At 43.8% G+C, this 17,706-nt stretch overlaps 1 protein-coding gene across 2 annotated transcripts in view; it reads right to left on the reverse strand.

Moving 5' to 3' along the window:
* The window catches only part of RNF220 (ring finger protein 220), a 388,384-nt gene that overhangs the window by 246,547 nt on the left and 124,131 nt on the right, over window positions 1–17,706 (reverse strand). For both annotated transcript variants that reach the window (XM_087719790.1, XM_087719789.1), the window contains exon 3: window positions 9,267–9,341. In XM_087719790.1, coding sequence (XP_087575916.1) covers window positions 9,267–9,341 — 75 coding nt within the window. The remainder of the gene's footprint in view (window positions 1–9,266; window positions 9,342–17,706) is intronic.

The following is a 17,706-nucleotide window of genomic DNA, read 5'->3' on the forward strand; positions in this document are numbered from 1 at the left end:
CGAATTGGTGAAGGCCTTGTATGAAGTGGATAACATTATTAGCCAGACTGCGAATCAAATTGCCAATCACATCTCTTATTGTTCATATATGAGTCAGCAGTAAAGAGAACTCAAGCTTTGAGTGCACTGTGGGTGCACTTTGGATACATGTTGGTTTCTTGTCAGCTCTATCAGGGGGTGACAGTATGCCAATTCTGTGGATTCAACCCAAGACAGCCTTAAGTCATCCATGCACCAGTATTATAGTACTGCTTTGTCTTATTTCAACTACATCCAAGGGCAGCCTCAATGTGTACAAAGCCTATTAAGGTATGTTAGCCATTACCAAGGAAGAAAGTCAAAAGTCTGAAGTAACTGGATTCGAACTGGTAGATGTGACAGCAAATTCTATAACATCCAAGACAAGTGGATAGTATTTGAAATGGAATATCAGTGAAAGACATAAGGCTTTTACTCAGAATTTCAGATTGCATTTTTAACTATCAAGACAATCTGGAGAAAATTCCAGATGGTGAAAAGGAAAATTAGGCATTTCAGAGGATCACAGTAATAGTAGGATTTAACTGTGTTTTGGTAATATATAACATCCAGTTATTGCTTCTCCCAGTCAGCAAACATGCGTTGAAGTAGACTAGGATAGCTGCTCCTGTCATACAAAACTTTTTTAAAAATTCCTTCCAGTTGCCATAAAAGAGGCTGGAAGATTTTTACTCTGTTCCCAGCTCCTGCTTTTAAAAAAACCAAATCTGTAATTTTTAAAATCTGCACTGGCTTTAAAAAAAAAAAAATCTCCAGATGGACCTAAAAAAAAAAAAAATCCCTAGTGTGTGCCCACAATTGGCACTACTACTGGCAGACTCATGGGTTTAACCACAGTTATTTCTTTCTGTCCTTTTTTCATCACCTCTGTGTGATCTGAGGGTGGTGAAAACTGAGACAGAGGTGGGAGTTCCTGGAGAGATCCCCTTTTTACAGGAAAAGAATCAACTAATTGCCCAGATGCTAGGCTCATATCACAGGGGAATTAATTGACGAAATTAGCAATTGAATTGTGCCCCAAATACAGTTTGTCTATTTGGGGGGAAAAATCTAACATTCTTTCAGTTATTTAAGGAAGTTAAATAACTCGTATGGAAACCCTCCCCCTAACACACACACACACACAGGGATGCTACATACATACCAAATTTTAATGTTAATGTTAATTTTTAATGACACTTTATTTATATATTATATTATATTGGATAGCCCTCTTTGAGCCAGGATGGTTTAGAAATATGAAATATAAATAAATTAATGGTATAATTACATATCATATGAGTAGGGCCAATATATATAATTCGAACTGATTATAGCCTGTCATTCATTTAGAATGTCTGAACAATGGAAATACAACAATAACAACAAAGGTTAATTTGCAGTAGAAGCAAGGAAATATGGAACAGGGGAAAAAAAGAAGAGGCTTTTCTATGCTATGCTAATAATCCTCATATAAAGTATCCTTTCCCCCTTAAAATTTAGAAATATTTTTCAAAAAGCCAGGTAAATGACCATTGGCTTACCTGAAGGGTCATTTTCAGGGCACTGCAAAAGAGAGTCCAAGCAAGGGTTAAATACAGCCAATCTGCCGAGAACTGAATTGAAACTTTAAGCCACGCCTCTGGTGCTGACTATCTTCAGATTTTTTCAATGAAGGTGTGGAATTGTTGCGCGCTGAGAAGTCCAACAATAATTCCAAAAGGAACCATATCCAACATAGGCACAAATCCGACTGGAACTGCGGACGCCTGTACTGAAACCAGTGGAACCAGACCCCAGGGTGGGGTTGGACTCTCCTTCGCAGTGCCCTGAAAACGACCCTTCAGGTAAGCCAATGATCATTTTCCAGGGCGCTGCTCTGGAGAGTCCAAGCAAGGGACATACCCAAGCACTAGGGCAGGAAACAGTCATGTTCAGGGTCTCTCCGCTGGTATGAATGCCCTGAAGAACTCGCCTCCCAAAGGCCCCTTCCGCCGAGGCAAACTTGTCCAACTTGTAATTCCGAACAAACGGAGATAACGAAGTCCAAGTGGCCGCCCTACAAATCTCCTCGATCGGCGCTGTGTCGCCAAGGCTGCCGTGGTGACGGCACTCCTAGTAGAATGTACTGTGATATGGCTAGGCACAGGTTTGGACTGCAGAACATGAGCGAGGGCAATGCAGGCCCTCAACCACTGTCCGATAGTAAAGGAGGAAACTTTCCGGCCCTGGGAGGCCGGTTGGAAAGAAACGAAGAGCGATTTGGAACGGCGAAAAACAACCATGGCTTGATATATCTGCAGAGCATCCTGCGGACATCGAGCATATGCCAACGCTTCTCCCTCGGGTGCCTGGGATGCAGACAAAAATCCGGGAAAATGACCTCCTGGGCCCGATGAAACCAGGAGTTGATCTTGGGGATGAACTTTGGGAACAGTCGAAGGACCACCCTGTCCTGTTGTATCAAACACAAGTCCTCTCGAATTGATAGGGCTGCCAGCTCTGAGATACGCTGCGCAGAAGTGATGGCGATCAAAAAGGCAGTCTTAAAGGTCAAATGCTTAATGCTGGCCGAACGAAGTGGTTCAAATGGAAAACCGATCAGAGCGCAGAGAACAACGTTAAGGTCCCATGAGGGATATCTGTGGACCACCGGGGGCCTCAGATTGGTTGTGCCCCTCAGAAAGCTATGTATAGTAGGAGGACGTCCAAGGGAGGAGTGTTCGTCAGGCACAAGTATCGTGGAGATTGCAGCCACCTGACGTCGCAGAGTGTTGGGCGCTAGTCCCTTGTCAAGTCCATCTTGCAAGAAGTCCAGGATGATGGGAATCGTGGCCGAAGTCGCAGATACCTCGTGGGAGGTGCACCAGGCAGCGAATGACCTCCAGGTGGCATTGTAGATCCGGGTTTTGGAGGGATGCCTGGATGTTGTAGATGACCTTGGTTCAAGAGGTTGCCCCTGCTTAGGAGATCCCTCTCAAGTGCTAGACAGCCAGTTGCAGCCACTGGGGCTCTGGGTGTTGAAGGGCCCCCTGGTTGAGGGAAATCTCATGCGGCGGGATCTGCCAAGGAGGGTCGATGGACTCACCAGATCGGCAAACCAGGTTCCCCTGGGCCAGAACGGTGCCACAAGCAAGACCTCCGCTGCCTCCAATAGGATCTTCCAGATGACTCTGGAAAGGAGAGGTAATGGCAGGAGCGCATACAACAGTCCCCGCGGACATGGGCAGTGCAAGGTGTTGACTCCCTCGGCCTGCGGACTGTGAAACCTCATGAAGAACCTGGGAAGGTGTGTGTTGGCCGGGGTGGCAAACAGATCAACTAGCGGACAGCCAAACCTCTGGGACAGGCATTGGAATAGAAGCAGATGTAGTCACCACTCCGAGTGGTCAACCGTGGCCTTGCTCAGCAATCTGCCTGGCTGTTGCTTGCTCCAGAAATGTGCTCCGCCTGTATCAACAGATGTTTCTCCGCCCACTGACCTAGGGTATCAGCTTCTGCCATTAGGGATCTGGAGCGAGTGCCCCGCTGGTGGTTGATGTGCGCCTTTGTCGCTACATTGTCCATTAGCACTCTCGCGTGATGGCCCTGTATGTTGAGGCAGAAATGGAGGAGGGCCAATCTGACAGCTCTCAGCTCCAGCCACTTCATGCTTTGAGAGGCCTCAGCTGAAGACTACCTGCCCTGCATGAGTTGATTGTGGAGATGGGCTCCCCAGCCATAAAGGCTGCCGTCCGTTGTGATGGTGAGACCTGCTGGTTCCCTGAACGGAGTGCCCCTCACTAGGGCTAGAGACAGCCACCACCTGAGGGTGTGATGTACCTTCAGGGAGACCGGTACCAACCTCATCAAGCTGCTTTCGTTGGCCCTCTGGTAGGGCAGCAGGAGCCACTGCAAGGGACGAGAATGGAGTCTTGCCCACGGGACGATGGACAGGCACGATATCATCTTGCCTAGGAGTTGCGACAACTGCATGACCTTGGCGTGAGGGGACCGCTGCACCTGTAAGATCCTATCTTTGAGGCTCGCTATCCGCTCTGGGGACAGGAAGACCTGGCAGGTGACGGTGTCGATGATGGCACCCAGATGTTGCAACCTTGGTTGAAGATGACTTTTGTCCGAACTTATGGAGAAGCCGTGGTCCTGGAGGACCTCCATGGTGTACCTGAGGTCTTGGATCACCTGCTGTGGCGATGACGACTGGATGAGGACGTCGTCTAGGTAGCAATGGAGTCACGCAGGACGAGATCTGAAAAAAGCTGCCACTGCTGCAAGGAGCTTTGTAAACGTCCTGGGGGCTGATGACAGGCCGAATGGCAAGGCCCGGTACTGGTAGTGGCAGCTGGCATAAATGAATCTCAGGTACCTGCGGTGAGTTTTACGAATGGGTACGTGGAGGTAGGCCTCTTTGAGATCTATGGATGTCAAGATGTCTCCTGACCTGATGCAGCCCAGGATGGACTGTAGGGACTGCATCTTGAATCTCCGGTAAGTTATATGATAATTTAATCTTTTTAGATCTAGGATTCCCCTGCACCCCCCGGAGCTTTTGGGGATCAGGAACAGAATGGAGTAGAATCCTGTTCCTTCCTGACTTGGTGAAACCGGTTCTATGGCTCTGATGTCCCTGAGATGTCTGATCTCCTGTTCCATGAAAGCCTTTTTGACAGGACACAAAGGGGTGTGACAGCGGATGAAGTGTCGGGGGGGGGGAGGGAGAGAAATTCTAAGGTGAGACCCAAGTGGATTGTCTGTAGGACCCACTGGTCCAACGTGATCTGCTCCCATTGGGCGTGGAATAACTGAAGACGCCCTCCTATGGGAGCTGACCGTTGGTGGTCACTTGTATCTTTTGAAAGGTCAGGAACCAGACCCCCTCAAAAGGGACACATGGAGAAATTCTGCTGGAGACCTCTGTCGCGAAATGGCTGATGGTCCTGGGACCGATCAGCCTGCTGTGAGTATGGCTGATGGAAAGAAGCAGAGCTGGAGGAAGGCTCCGTGTTCCGAAAGGGCTGTCTACTGTAGGAGTTGGAGCCCTTCCGGTCAGATTTCTTGGTGACCGATGGAATCACCTTCTTTTTGTCCTTATTTTCTACTAGGACTGGGTCCAGTACCTCCCCGAAAAGCTTGTCCCCTTTAAAGGGGGCCGAGACAAGCTTCCACTTGGAACACATGCCAACGTTCCAGTGCCTGAGCCACAAGAGACGCCTAGTAGTAACATTGGACACCAAGGCCTGGGAGGCAAATTTGGCTGCACTCAGGGTGGCATCAGCAGTGTACTCAGTAGCCGCCATAATCTTATTGACAACCTGCCTTAATTTGGTATCTCCGGCCAGAAGCTTGGTCAGCAACTGTCTCAACCAGAGAAGGGCAGTCCTAGAAAGGAAGGACGCAGAGACGGACGTTTTAATCGCCCAAGCCACTGCCTGGTGGATTTTATGGCAGGCGTTCTCTGTTTTATTGTCCTCTGCCTTGAGTCCCTCCAGTAAATCGGGGGGGGGGGGAGTACAGAGGATGAGGTAAGGGCTGCCACAGGAGGATCAATGGGAGGTAATTTAAGCAAGTCCTCCAGACTGGCATCTACCATGTACAACCTCTTATCATTGCTACTGGGAGTAGCAAGGGTGGCTGGTTGTGCCCATTGCTTTTGAACCACATTCAGAAAGAGCTTGGGAACTGGCACTATCTCTTGGGCCGACACAGGCTCTTCAAATAGGTCCCCAGATAGATCGCCTTGATCGTTAATCACCTGATCTGGGGGGATAGACCCTAAGCGGGTCAAGACCTTTGCCTTATTCAAGATGGTTTTGAAGTTGGCTAGCTTAAATAACACCCCCCCGCAAAACAGGCTTTTTGGATGTGACCCCTTCGTTCCCAGAAAACTCAGGTTCCTGCCTAGGTAGGATGTCTTCTTCCTCCCAGTCAGAATCCTCACTGGCCAGAGAGGAATGTGGAGACTGAGAAGGCTGGGTGAAGGATGCTTCTCTAGGAGCATCTTGGGGCTGGAAATGTCGGGTCTTGAGTGGGTGCTTGCCTTGCTGCAGCATGCCTGCCTCTATGCCCTGGGATATAGCCCTGTTAATGACCTCCTCCATTTCTGCTGAAAGGTTAGGGCCTTGGTCCTCAATGAGTCGAACCCCTGGAATGGGTCGGGGGGGACGGCTGCTGGGGTGCAAAGGGGCCCATGGGAACAGGCCCTTCCTCCAGATCTGAAGGATAGGTGAAGAGATCAGCCTGGTCAACCAATGACGGGCCTGGAGAAGCTGCCATGGCAAGGGAAGCAGTGGGAGAAATCTCCTGGCCCTCCTCATCACTATCGGAGATGGGTTGCCTCTGATCTGTTTGAACCTCCATGGAGGGCTCCACTGGAGACACCAATTGGGAGGTTTGGGCCTGCTGCTGAGCTTTGGAAAAGTGCTTCTCCAAAGCCTTCTGGTGACGGATGGCATCCTTATCCGGGCCTGAGCCATGTTTGGGTCCAGGCCTAGACTAGGGTTTGCTGCCCCTGATGGCTTCCTGGGCAGCCCTGCCGGCTTGCCTGGAGAAAGCTCTGAAAGAGGGCCCAAGCTGCTCTGAATTCTCAGGGATCTGATCTGCCATGGCTGAAAGGTTGGGGTCTAACTGAAACAGGCAGGGACTACCTCCACTCACCACCTTCACAGTTGCCGACCGCGGACCCAAGCGCTCAGAAGAGAGACACAGAAGGTCACTGAGATCAGATCCAGCCAAGCAGGAATGCGGTGCGAGCGTTAGCAGTTCCCAGTACCTTGCAGGTCAGGTAAGGAGGCGACCTAAGTAAGCCATGATCCTTTGCCACACTAATCTGATGGTTTCACTAGATTAGGAGCCAAATCGCTGGTCAAACTGGACAAAGAGTCTCCACGCGGCTACCTGCAACGAGTCAGGTGACCAGGCAGCTGCGAAAATGTGCTCAGAAGCGAAACTGGTGAAAACAAAATGGCGGACAGAACTTCCTGTTTCCCAAATTGGCCGCTGCACCAGTCATGCAACTTAAATTGGCCGCTGGAACTAAATAGGAGCCCTGAAGAGCCATGCCAAATGCCGGCTTCTGCAAAGTGTGGACAGCGGCAACGAAGCCTTCAGCCGGGGTCCCCACCGCAGCAGGGGTGCTGCGACAGCGCTGGCGTCGGCACTCTGACCCACGCGCCTCCCACAACAGCGGACTGTGGCCCTACAGCGCCCGAGCGAAACCAGGACACCTGGAGGACCAAAAAGGTGAACAAATAGCCAAATTGAAAAGATAGGAATTTTCCCTCACCAAGCCCGCTCTTGATGAACACATTAAGGAAACTTTTCCTACTTTTAACTCTAGGAGAGTCCAATTGGAGAGAAACTTGAAAGCACGTCCACTGGGCTAGCTGAATTGAAAAAAACTGAAGATAGTCAGCACCAGAGCTGTGGCTTAAAGTTTCAATTCAGTTCTGGGCAGATTGGCTGTATTTAACCCTTGCTTAGACTCTCCAGAGCAGCGCCCTGGAAAAATTCTAATTCTATACTGAACAATGATCGCAGAGATGTTCATAATTTAGATGTATGGGTCCAAGTAATGGGTCCAATCAATCCAGGACTCTGAGGCTGTGGTTTTTCTAAGAGATCCATTTTATTGGGTTTATCATATAGGACAGCAATGGTGAACCTTTTTTGGCTCAAGTGCCATAAGCAGGGGGTTGTGCGCAGGGGTGCCACACCCATAATGCAATGTGTGACCCTCCCCAGTGCGCATGCACGAATAGCAGGCTCCCCCTCCATTTTTTGCATGCTTTTTTCGCCCTCCCCAGGCTCCAGAGGCTTTATAGGAGCCTGGGGAGGGAGAAAACAGCCTCCCCTGCCCCCCCCGGAGGCGCTCCGGAGCCTTCAGGGACCTTCAGGAGGATTCCCTGAAGGCTCCGGAGGATTAAAAACAGCCCTATGAGCAAACTGGAAGTCCGTTCCCAAACTTCCGGTTTGCCCATAGGGTCATTTTTTTTGCACTCCGGAGGCTTCAGGGAAGCTCCTGAAGCCTCCGGAGGGCCTCCAGGAGTGGGTGGGGAAGGCTGTTTTCGCCCTCCCCAGGCTCCTATAAAGCCTCTGGAGCCTGGGGAGGGCGAAAAATGACTTTAGAAAAGGCTGAACTCAGAGAAGGGAGGGAGGGAGAAAAGAAAGGGAAAATAAGGTGGTGTTACAACAGGAGGAAGGGATGGTAAACAAAGCAACCCAAACTGTATATTATAACCTATTAAATGAAATAATAAATGTATAAGAATGATAAATGTTAAAACAATTGTAACCAAATGACATGCTGTATGTGATGATGGGGGTTTTTTGTGGTTTTTTTTTCTTGTTTTTTTATTGTTGTGTGTATGTGTTGTTTATGTAATAAAAAAAATTATATTAAAAAAAGAAGAAAAGGCTGAACTCAGCTGGCCAGCGTGCACATGCGCGCTGGCCAGCTGACAGGACAACACCTCGCGTGCCCTGACAAATGGCTCCGCGTGCCACCTGTATTATGCGTACCATAGGTTCGCCATCCCGGATATAGGCACATTCAAATGTGGCTTAATGTCAAGGCTCTGACTCCTGACTCCAAGCAAGCCAGCTACTTGGGATTCCTCAGGACATGGCATCTGGTGTGAAGACAATTTTGGTGATCAGCAATGAAAAAGAACAAAAAGATACGAAAATATGTTCAAATGTGCCGATATGATATACCCAATAAAATAGATCTTTGAGAAAAACCACAGCCTCAGAGTCCTGGATTGATTTGGTCCATTACTCAGAAACATGACATTAGAGATATGAGCTACAAATTTTGCAGAGCAGGTACATAATCCTACTGGCATTCATTAATGATTACTGTAAGATCCAGGATGAAACATTTGTCTGACCCAACGAAAGTGACTCTTTCATTTTCATTTCTCACCTAGTATTCTAAGGATAATTTTTAAGTGATTTTCATCCATAACTTTTAGCAACTACCCATTTCTGCTTATAATGAAACTTTTTCCCTAAAACTAAGGATATACAGTATTAACTACCCTTGATAAAACAATGACAGATTTGTTCTCAGCAATTTTCAATCAAAAGCTATAGTATAGGTTAGTAGTGATACTTTAAATATATTGTATCTTTTTATGCCTTAACTATATTTTTTATTACTGCCCTAATATCATCTACGCAAATTGATGAGGCTTCTACTGTTTTTCCAAAATATCCCACAACAGTAATAAAAATAAATAAACACTTACAGAGGGGGAAAGTTAACGCCATGCGCTGGCTGGCCCCCACGGACACTGGTGGCCCTCCTTGGCTGTCGCTTCTATCTGGCAATCAATTGACAAGAAATTGAGATTATGAGATATGACAATCACCATCAGAAGGGAGACAATCAATCAACTGACTACTATAACTGAGCAAGTGACATTTAACAATAGAGATTTTCCAAATTTAGTTGCTATCAAGGGATTAGATATCAAAAACTGCAGTTTTAGTCTTATAAAGAACACACAAAAAGAATTGCTGTAAATACACTGTTTTTTATAGATCCTGATACTTAATATTTTCTCACAAGGAACAACATACAATATAATGAGATTAGGAAAGAGGAATGTAGAAATAATGTACAAGTGTTATATATTGAACTGTGGAATAATGCTGCACAGTATTTTAGAAATATGCAGAAGCATAAATATAGCACCTGTATACAACTCTTTAAAGCTGCTGGCCCCACAATCCCACAGAAGACCTAAATGTTTTAAAGAGATGTAGACAGATGTTACTTTCACACCTTTGTACTGGTCAATGTAACTGTTCTATGTTATTCCCAAAGCACTGTAATGTTTTACTGTAGAATTTATTTAAAGAAAGCTAAATGCTGTTAAACCATCTCACTGAATAGGCACCATATTTTCACACGTAGGCAACCTTGAGGTTATATTTATTTATTTGCTTTATATATTTTCTTCTGTCAGGAGCCCAAGGAAGATTATCTACATCCTCATCCCATTTTCTTCCACAAGATAGGATGGGTCAGCCCGCAAATGACTGGCTCAAAAGCATTGAGTGAATTTCCAGGGCTAAAGATGGATCTGAACCTGGATATCCGTGTCCAAATCTGATGTGTTAACCCAGTGTTTCTCAATCTGTGGTTCACAGATCCTTTGGGGGGGGGAGGAGCTGCAAGCGAAGGCTTGGAGAAATGTTATGATTTAAATCTTAGATTAAGTCTTGGTGGTCTGTGGCTATGATCCATGGGCATAAAAATGTGGCCCGGGGTGAAAAAATAGTTGAGTACCACTGCTTTAACCACTATATCAGCATGGTTCTATTCCTTTCCAGAGCAACAGCTATTAATCAGCTACTCATCCTCTTACAAAATCAGACAAGGTTACAGTTTTACAAATCAATTTGAATCCAGTTCATATTTTGTTTCCCAGAAATTTTTAATTACTGAAATGTCTCTTGCAAAGTGCCTTCATAAATGTTGTTTGTTCACACATAACTCATGCTTGCAATTTGGTATAAAACTTGACCTGATGAGAATCCTAACTTGATCATTGCAAAGAACTGGAAACAGTCTACAAAAATCAAAGAGAACATTGGGAAGTTTTAGCAGACCGAAACAATTAATCTTTTTTGCCTATTTTCTTGCTTCTACCATTCCCTCTCTCATCTTCCTGTCTTTTTCAGCTTCTAACATATCATTCAACAGAATTCTCCTGATCAATCAAATTCATACATTTATATTTTAATTGAAATGTTTACATCCTTCAAGGTTACATTAAATATCTAGGTTTTGTATGATTAATACTAACTTTCCCCATTGCTTCTTCAATTGAAAAATGGTAGTTTCCTTAAACAATATAAGGGAGGAAAGAGACAATAATTTGGCATGTGTGATATACTAGCTATGTGCCCTTAACTTTAAAAAGTAATGTAAATCCGAATATTCTACTTAAACCACTTCATCCTATCCTAAATAAATAAAAACAAAAAGTATTGATTAATGTACAGCTAATCTCTTAAAAGCTATCCAGTGTAGAAACTGGGCCCTGGAATTAAAATTTTTCATTATTTAACTTGCAAAAATTACATTAATTGTCAAGACCATTAGTTAGAAATAAATCAGAATGGAATATTTTAAATATTCTCCAGTCCTCTATAATTGTAAAAACAAATCTCAATACATTTGTAGCAATTTTCAAAGTAAATTATTCCAGTATTGAACTTCTATATGACTATTAAAGCTGTTTTGTTTAAACATGAATATGAGAATCATGATTTGTTAACACTGTTTTCTTAGATTTGGGCAGAGCTACCATTTATATATGAGTTTTGTTGTTGTTTTGGCTTGAGAAGAATTTGCTTTCTTAACCCAATTAATTACCCAATTAATTTCTTTGTTTTGGGATTGTGGACAATTTGTCTTTTTGGCATTTATTACTATAAACCACCTAGAATCTTAGGAGGTGGGCAGTATTTGTATTTGTATACTTTATTTGTATGCCGCCCTTTTCCCTGAGGGGACTCAGGGCGGCTCACATTTCAGGGGGAGGGGAAGACAAACAAGTTACAACAAGAAGACAGTACATTGTTAAAAAAAGCACAACAGTCATACCATTCGGGTGGGGTTAAAGTCATTAGCCCCAGGCCTGCTGGGACAGCCAGATTTTAAGGGCAGCGCGGAAGGTCTGGAGGGTGGTGAGGGTCCGGATCTCCACGGGGAGTTCGTTCCAGAGGGTCGGAGCAGCCACCGAGAAGGCTCTCCTCCGGGTAGTCGCCAGTCGGCATTGGCCGGCGGATGGAATTCGGAGGAGGCCTAATCTATGCAATCTTATTGGTCTAGTGGAGGTAATTGGCAGTAGGCGGTCTCTCAAGTATGTAAATATCCAGATTTCATTAATTCATTAGTTAACATACAAAAAATCTGAGCTGGCCCAATTTACCAGCTTTGCCTTTAGAAATAATGCATTGGTTGTAAGTGCTATTAGGATACTTAATTGAGGAAATGAATGGTTTATAGTAGTTCAGACTAAATCAAGCAAAACAAATCAAACCTGAAAGAGATATGATTCAGTTGCTGAACACTGGCCAAAACCTGCCTATACTAGATACAGTTTGCTAGGTTTATACAACTGAAAGAGACAACATCTACGTTAATGAGGTTCTGATGTTGTCCTTCTATAGATGGGTCTAGTTAGTACAATATAGACAAACATACAGATGAAGCTGACATGTCAACATTCCATGATGCACCCATCAATGGCTGATATTCTTGCTAGAGCGCAGAATTGTTATCCACACAGTCCCATTGTTGTAAAGAGCAACTTAGGAATCATTTCCAGACACTATACTGTACATGTGCACAGCCTGTTGCATAACAAACCAAGGTCCCATTTCCTGTTCCCCCAGAACCGTTAAAACCTCACAAACCACTAGGAAGAACTGTTTCCTGCAGGTGTCCCAGGAACATGAATCACACCTTGTCAAAATGCTGGGTATGAACCAATGGAACAAGATCCTTCAAAAAGTAGATACATCTTGCAGTCTTTGTCCATGCATAACTTTCTAACTTGCTTATCTACATCCTGATCAGGAAAGGGTTAAATGAGTATTAATCAGACACTTTCAAGAAGCTTTGAACACTCATCCAAATATTATAAAAAATGCCTTTAATCATCTAATAGCCCAAACAGGGAAGTGATGGATGGGCTGATCTTTGCCTGAACAGATGAGCCTGGGGATGTGGGCTTACAGGAGATGGGAAAAGAGACGATGACACTTTTCCTTCCTCCCTCGCTGCTTGGAGCAGTTAGAAATATGAGGTCACCCAGCAAGAGATGATAACACATTAAGGGCTCTTGAGAGATTGGCCTGTCAGCCTTGTTAGGAAGAGGCAATTGGGGCTGACTGTATAATTAAAGGCTGGAGAAAACCATAACTCACAGCAGTTTAGACAGCAATGAAGGGACTCTATCCGCTACGGTCTTTTCTGTTTGGAAAAAACACCTCAGTAGAAGTGATCTTAGTTCAGTGTAGTTTGGGCCTCAGTGAGGTGCTCTTAATGAATTGCAAATCTGCAATTTCAATTGCAGTCTTTCTGCATCAAGTTTTGCAAATATGAATTTGTCAGACAAAGCTACTACATTATTGGGTGAAGAAAAACAAGCCAAGGTCAGGACTAAGGATTATTCAAATAGCATGACTTATAATAGGAATCGTAGGCCTAATCGAAAATCACCAGATTATTTTGCTATATGCCTAAACCTTGTCCTAACGTATGAATCCAACTGGTATGTCTGAATTACTTCCAAAAGTAGTTGTTTGATGCAGACCACATACCCCTGAAAAAAATGTTTATAAGCTCTGTCTGCTTATTATGAATTAAAAGCATCCTCCAACAGATCAGTTCTGTTAGTAATGAAATTGTAGAATTCCTGTTCCTCAGTACAGAGAATGGTGACAGTTTCTCACTGTATACTCATAAGGTATAGAAGATAGCAAGTTTGGTACACTGTTGCTATATTACTATAAATTAATATATGAATAGTTTCTTAACGGAAGTAAAGAAAAGAAGAGGACAATCAGCAGGAAGCTGGATAGACTTTGTTAACGTGGCAATTAATACACCATTAGAAGCGTGAAGGATCAAGTTAGAAACAGATCATCATGGAGAAAGTCAACAATGATGTGACAGAACATAATCGATCAGTTCACTTAAAAGAACACTGAACTTCCTTGGGATGTTAAGGATTTATTGAACTAAATCTCTCTCTATAATACTCTGAACAGTAAACGCTCTACTTATCTCACTTGAATCTTACTGATGGCATTCCAATGATGGCAGTATTTCATGTAATCTCTGGACTACAGTTGGAGACAAGATATTAGACACTACTTCATAGTCCTCCCCCCTCTCAGTATTTTTACAGTGGAATCTATGTTTCAATGAACTTGATTCTGCAATTCCCTTTGGCAGTCTATTGTTTCATAAACCATGATGATGATGAACACTGAAGCTCAAAAGCAGTAATACTCTTGCTTCTTGTTTCTCTACCATTCAATTTTTAGAATCACATCATTGTTTGCACGATTCTGATTTTTGTAGGTAGAGACATAATGGACTCTGAATACTTTTTCCAAGTCTTTCATTGCTATTTTGCCAAGTATTAGTCTACCACAGGAATGTCAAACTGATGTCGTCACGGCAGCATCAAGTGACATATCACAACTTTTCCCCTTTGCTAAACTGGGCATGGATGTGGCCAGCATGTGATATTTAATCCTTTTTTCACTGTGCTCCTTAATTTCCATTACTAGAACTTGAAGATCATTTACATTTTCAGCTATCAGAATAGTGTCGCTTGCATAGTACAGGCTACTAATCTTTCTTTCACTAAAGGGGATGTATGGGGAACTCATCAAATTTGCAGATGACACCAAGCTGGCAGGAATAGCCAACACTCCAGAAGATAGGCTTAAGATACAGAAGGTTCTTGACAGACTTGAACATTGGGCACTATCTAAAAAAATGAAATTCAATGGCGGAAAAAAATAATGTTCTACATTTAGGCAAGAAAAACCAATAGCATAGATCAGTGATGGCGAACCCTTTTTGGCTCACATGCCAAAAGCGAGGGGGAGCGCAGGGGGGTCATGCATGGGCATGCCACACCCATAATGCTATGCGCACAACCACAGTGTGCATGCACTCTGGACTAGCACTCCCCCCCCCATTTTGGGCATGCTTTTTTCACTCTCCCCAGGCTCCAGAGGCTTTATAGGAGCCTGGGGAGAGTGAAAGCAGCCTCAGCCCCGGAGGCACTCCGGAGGCTTCAGGAGCTTCCATGAAGCCTCCAGAGCGTGAAAAACCAGCCCTACGGGCAAACTGGAAGTTTGGGAACAGACTTCTGGTTTGCTCGTAGGGGTCCAGGAGGCTTCCCTGAAGGCTCCGGAGGGCAAAAAATGACCCTACGAGCAAACCGGAAGTTACTTCCAGGTTGCTCTAGGGCTGGTTTTAGCCCTCCAGAGCCTTCAAGGGCCTCCTGAGGACTCCTGAATGCTCCAGAGGGCTAAAATCAGCCCTACAAGCAAGCTGGAAGTCCGTTCCTGAACTTCCGGTTGGACCGTAGGGCAGTTTTTCATGCTCCAGAGACTTCGGGGAAGCCTCCGGAGGGCGAAAAATAGCCTCAAAAGAAGGCCAAAGTCAGCTGGCCAGCTTGTGAATGTGCTCTGGCCAGCTGACAGGGCAATGCCTCACGTGCCCTGACAAATGGCTCCGTGTGCCACCTGTGCCATAGGTTCGCCATCACGGGCATAGATGATACTTGGCTCAATAGTAATAACTGTGAGAGGAGTCTTGGCGTCCTAGTAGACAATCATTTAAATATGAGCCAGCAATGTGCTGCAGCTGCCAAAAAAGCCAACACAGTGCTAGACTGCATAAACAGAAGGAAGAATCAAGTTCACGTGAAGTGTTAATACCACTTTATAATGCCTTGGTAAGGTCACACTTGCAATATTGCATCCAGTTTTCGCCACCACGATGTAAAAAAGATGTTGAGACTCTAGAAGGAGTGCAGAGAAGAGCAACAAAGACGATTAGGGGACTTATAAAACATATAAAGAACGACTGCTGGAATTGGATATGTCTAATGAACAGAAGGACTAGAGGTGACATGATAGCAGTGTTCCAATATCTCAGGGGTTGCCACAAAGAAGAGGGAGTCAAGCTATTGTTCAAAGCACCTGAAGACAGGACAAAAAGCAATAAGTGGAAAGTAATCAAGGAGAGAAGCAACCTAGAGGTTTCTCTGAGGAGAAATTTCCTGACAGAACAATTAATCAGTGGAACAACTTGCCTCCAGACATTGTGAATGCTCCAATACTGGAAGTTTTTAAGAAGAGATTGGACAACCATTTTTCTGAAATGTCGACTGAGCAGGGAGCTGAACTAGAAGACCTCCAATGTCTCTTCACACTCTTGTCATTCTATTCTATTCTAATTTAAACCATGCCTACATGCATCCAGTCTAGCTTTCCTTGATACATATTCAATATATAAACCGAATAAATAACTGAAGCGTATGCAACTTGTGTCACTTCTCATATACCTAGAACCAGTCTGTTTCACAGCATTCTATCTGGACTATGCCTTCCTGACCTTTGTATAGATTTTGTAGGAGGACAGTAAGATGTTCTGAGATTCTCATTTTTCTCAGGACATTTCACAGCTTGACATAATTGACATTAACTGAAGGCCTTTCTATAATCAATGAAACACATATTGATTTATTTTTGGCAATTCTTTGGTTTTCTCAATTATCTAGCATGCATCAGCACTACGAAATCCTATTATTACAATTGCTAGTATGCTCAGAAACCGATTTTTGCAATAGAATTTTCAAAACCTTGCCAGCATATTTTATTTCTATACTTTGCCTTATTCATTGAACAGCTGTATCTGGTCGGTAAAGATTTGACTTGTTTTCAGCTACTTACTTCCTCTTATGCAGCCACTGCACCTGCCATTATATTAATGATAAACTCTCCTAAAAATAATAAATTACCCCATAATCTCTTTCTTAAATCCTTTATGTTGCATGGGCAATAATAATCCCTATTCTGCTTTTTATAACTTTAGGATGGATCAATAGCTTCACTGAAAAGACAATGAACTTGAGGATTGTTTGGCTGGGGCAGTTATGAATTCTTGGGGGAGAAATGACCTTTATCAAATGTCACATGTCATTGGATTTTATATCAAACATGGGTCGCATGCTCTAGTTATGCAAATCTCTCTGCCAATATATAGGTATATGTATACATGGTTTGAAAAGGTGAATATGGGCATCACTGTGATTATGAGGGATGAACATAAAATGACCTTCCAGGACAGGCTGGTAGTGTCCTGCTGAAATTAATTGATATAGATTGGAATGCATATTTCTTGTAAAGTTTTTTTTTTTTTTGCGCTGTTGCAAGCGAGCCACAGAGTCAGAAATTAAGAATTCAAAAATGTTGTGTCATGAAGACTATGATTCAAAGTTTCTTACAAAACAAGAATGCTACTTGAGGTAACTACTTGAAAAACATTAATTATTACTTAGCATATGTATTATCATTTCCAGATAATAGCAGGAAAATAATGATCTTTAAGATAATTTCCCTATAAAGTATAACTAAATGATGCATATAGAGTTATCTCTTTGTATTCTTCAAAGTTTCTGTGCATGCATGTGAATGTTGGATTGAGTACTTGCTTAGAAAGGAAAGGTTTGGAACCATACACATATAATATACAAGTGTGGTATGCAGACTATTAATTCCTGAACATTCAAGGACATGGAAAGTAACTGTAATTTAGAGATGACATAGATTCATGGCAAATCATCATTTCAAAAAGTATGGTAAAGAAGAACAGCAAAATTACATTAAATTTATACTTGATCTCTGCAATATGAGGAACAATTGTTTGGGTTACAATACAAATGTTGGGTTACAATCAAGAGAACAAGTGAAGGGACAAGCTTTGTTTGTTTATCCAGTTTCCTCTCCTTGCAAGAATGCCCTGACACTGTGTCCTGTAGTGCTGAGTATGCAGCCCCAAATAGCTAAATTTATCCCAGCTGCAGTCGTGTTTACAAAGCCGTTCCTGTTTATACTCCTGTTCCATTCTGATCAAATTCA

Source organism: Thamnophis sirtalis, unplaced genomic scaffold (genome assembly GCF_051295495.1).
Source record: "Thamnophis sirtalis isolate CommonGarterSnake01/CBP01778 unplaced genomic scaffold, rThaSir2_p1.2 scaffold_7, whole genome shotgun sequence".
Lineage (NCBI taxonomy): Eukaryota > Metazoa > Chordata > Lepidosauria > Squamata > Natricidae > Thamnophis > Thamnophis sirtalis.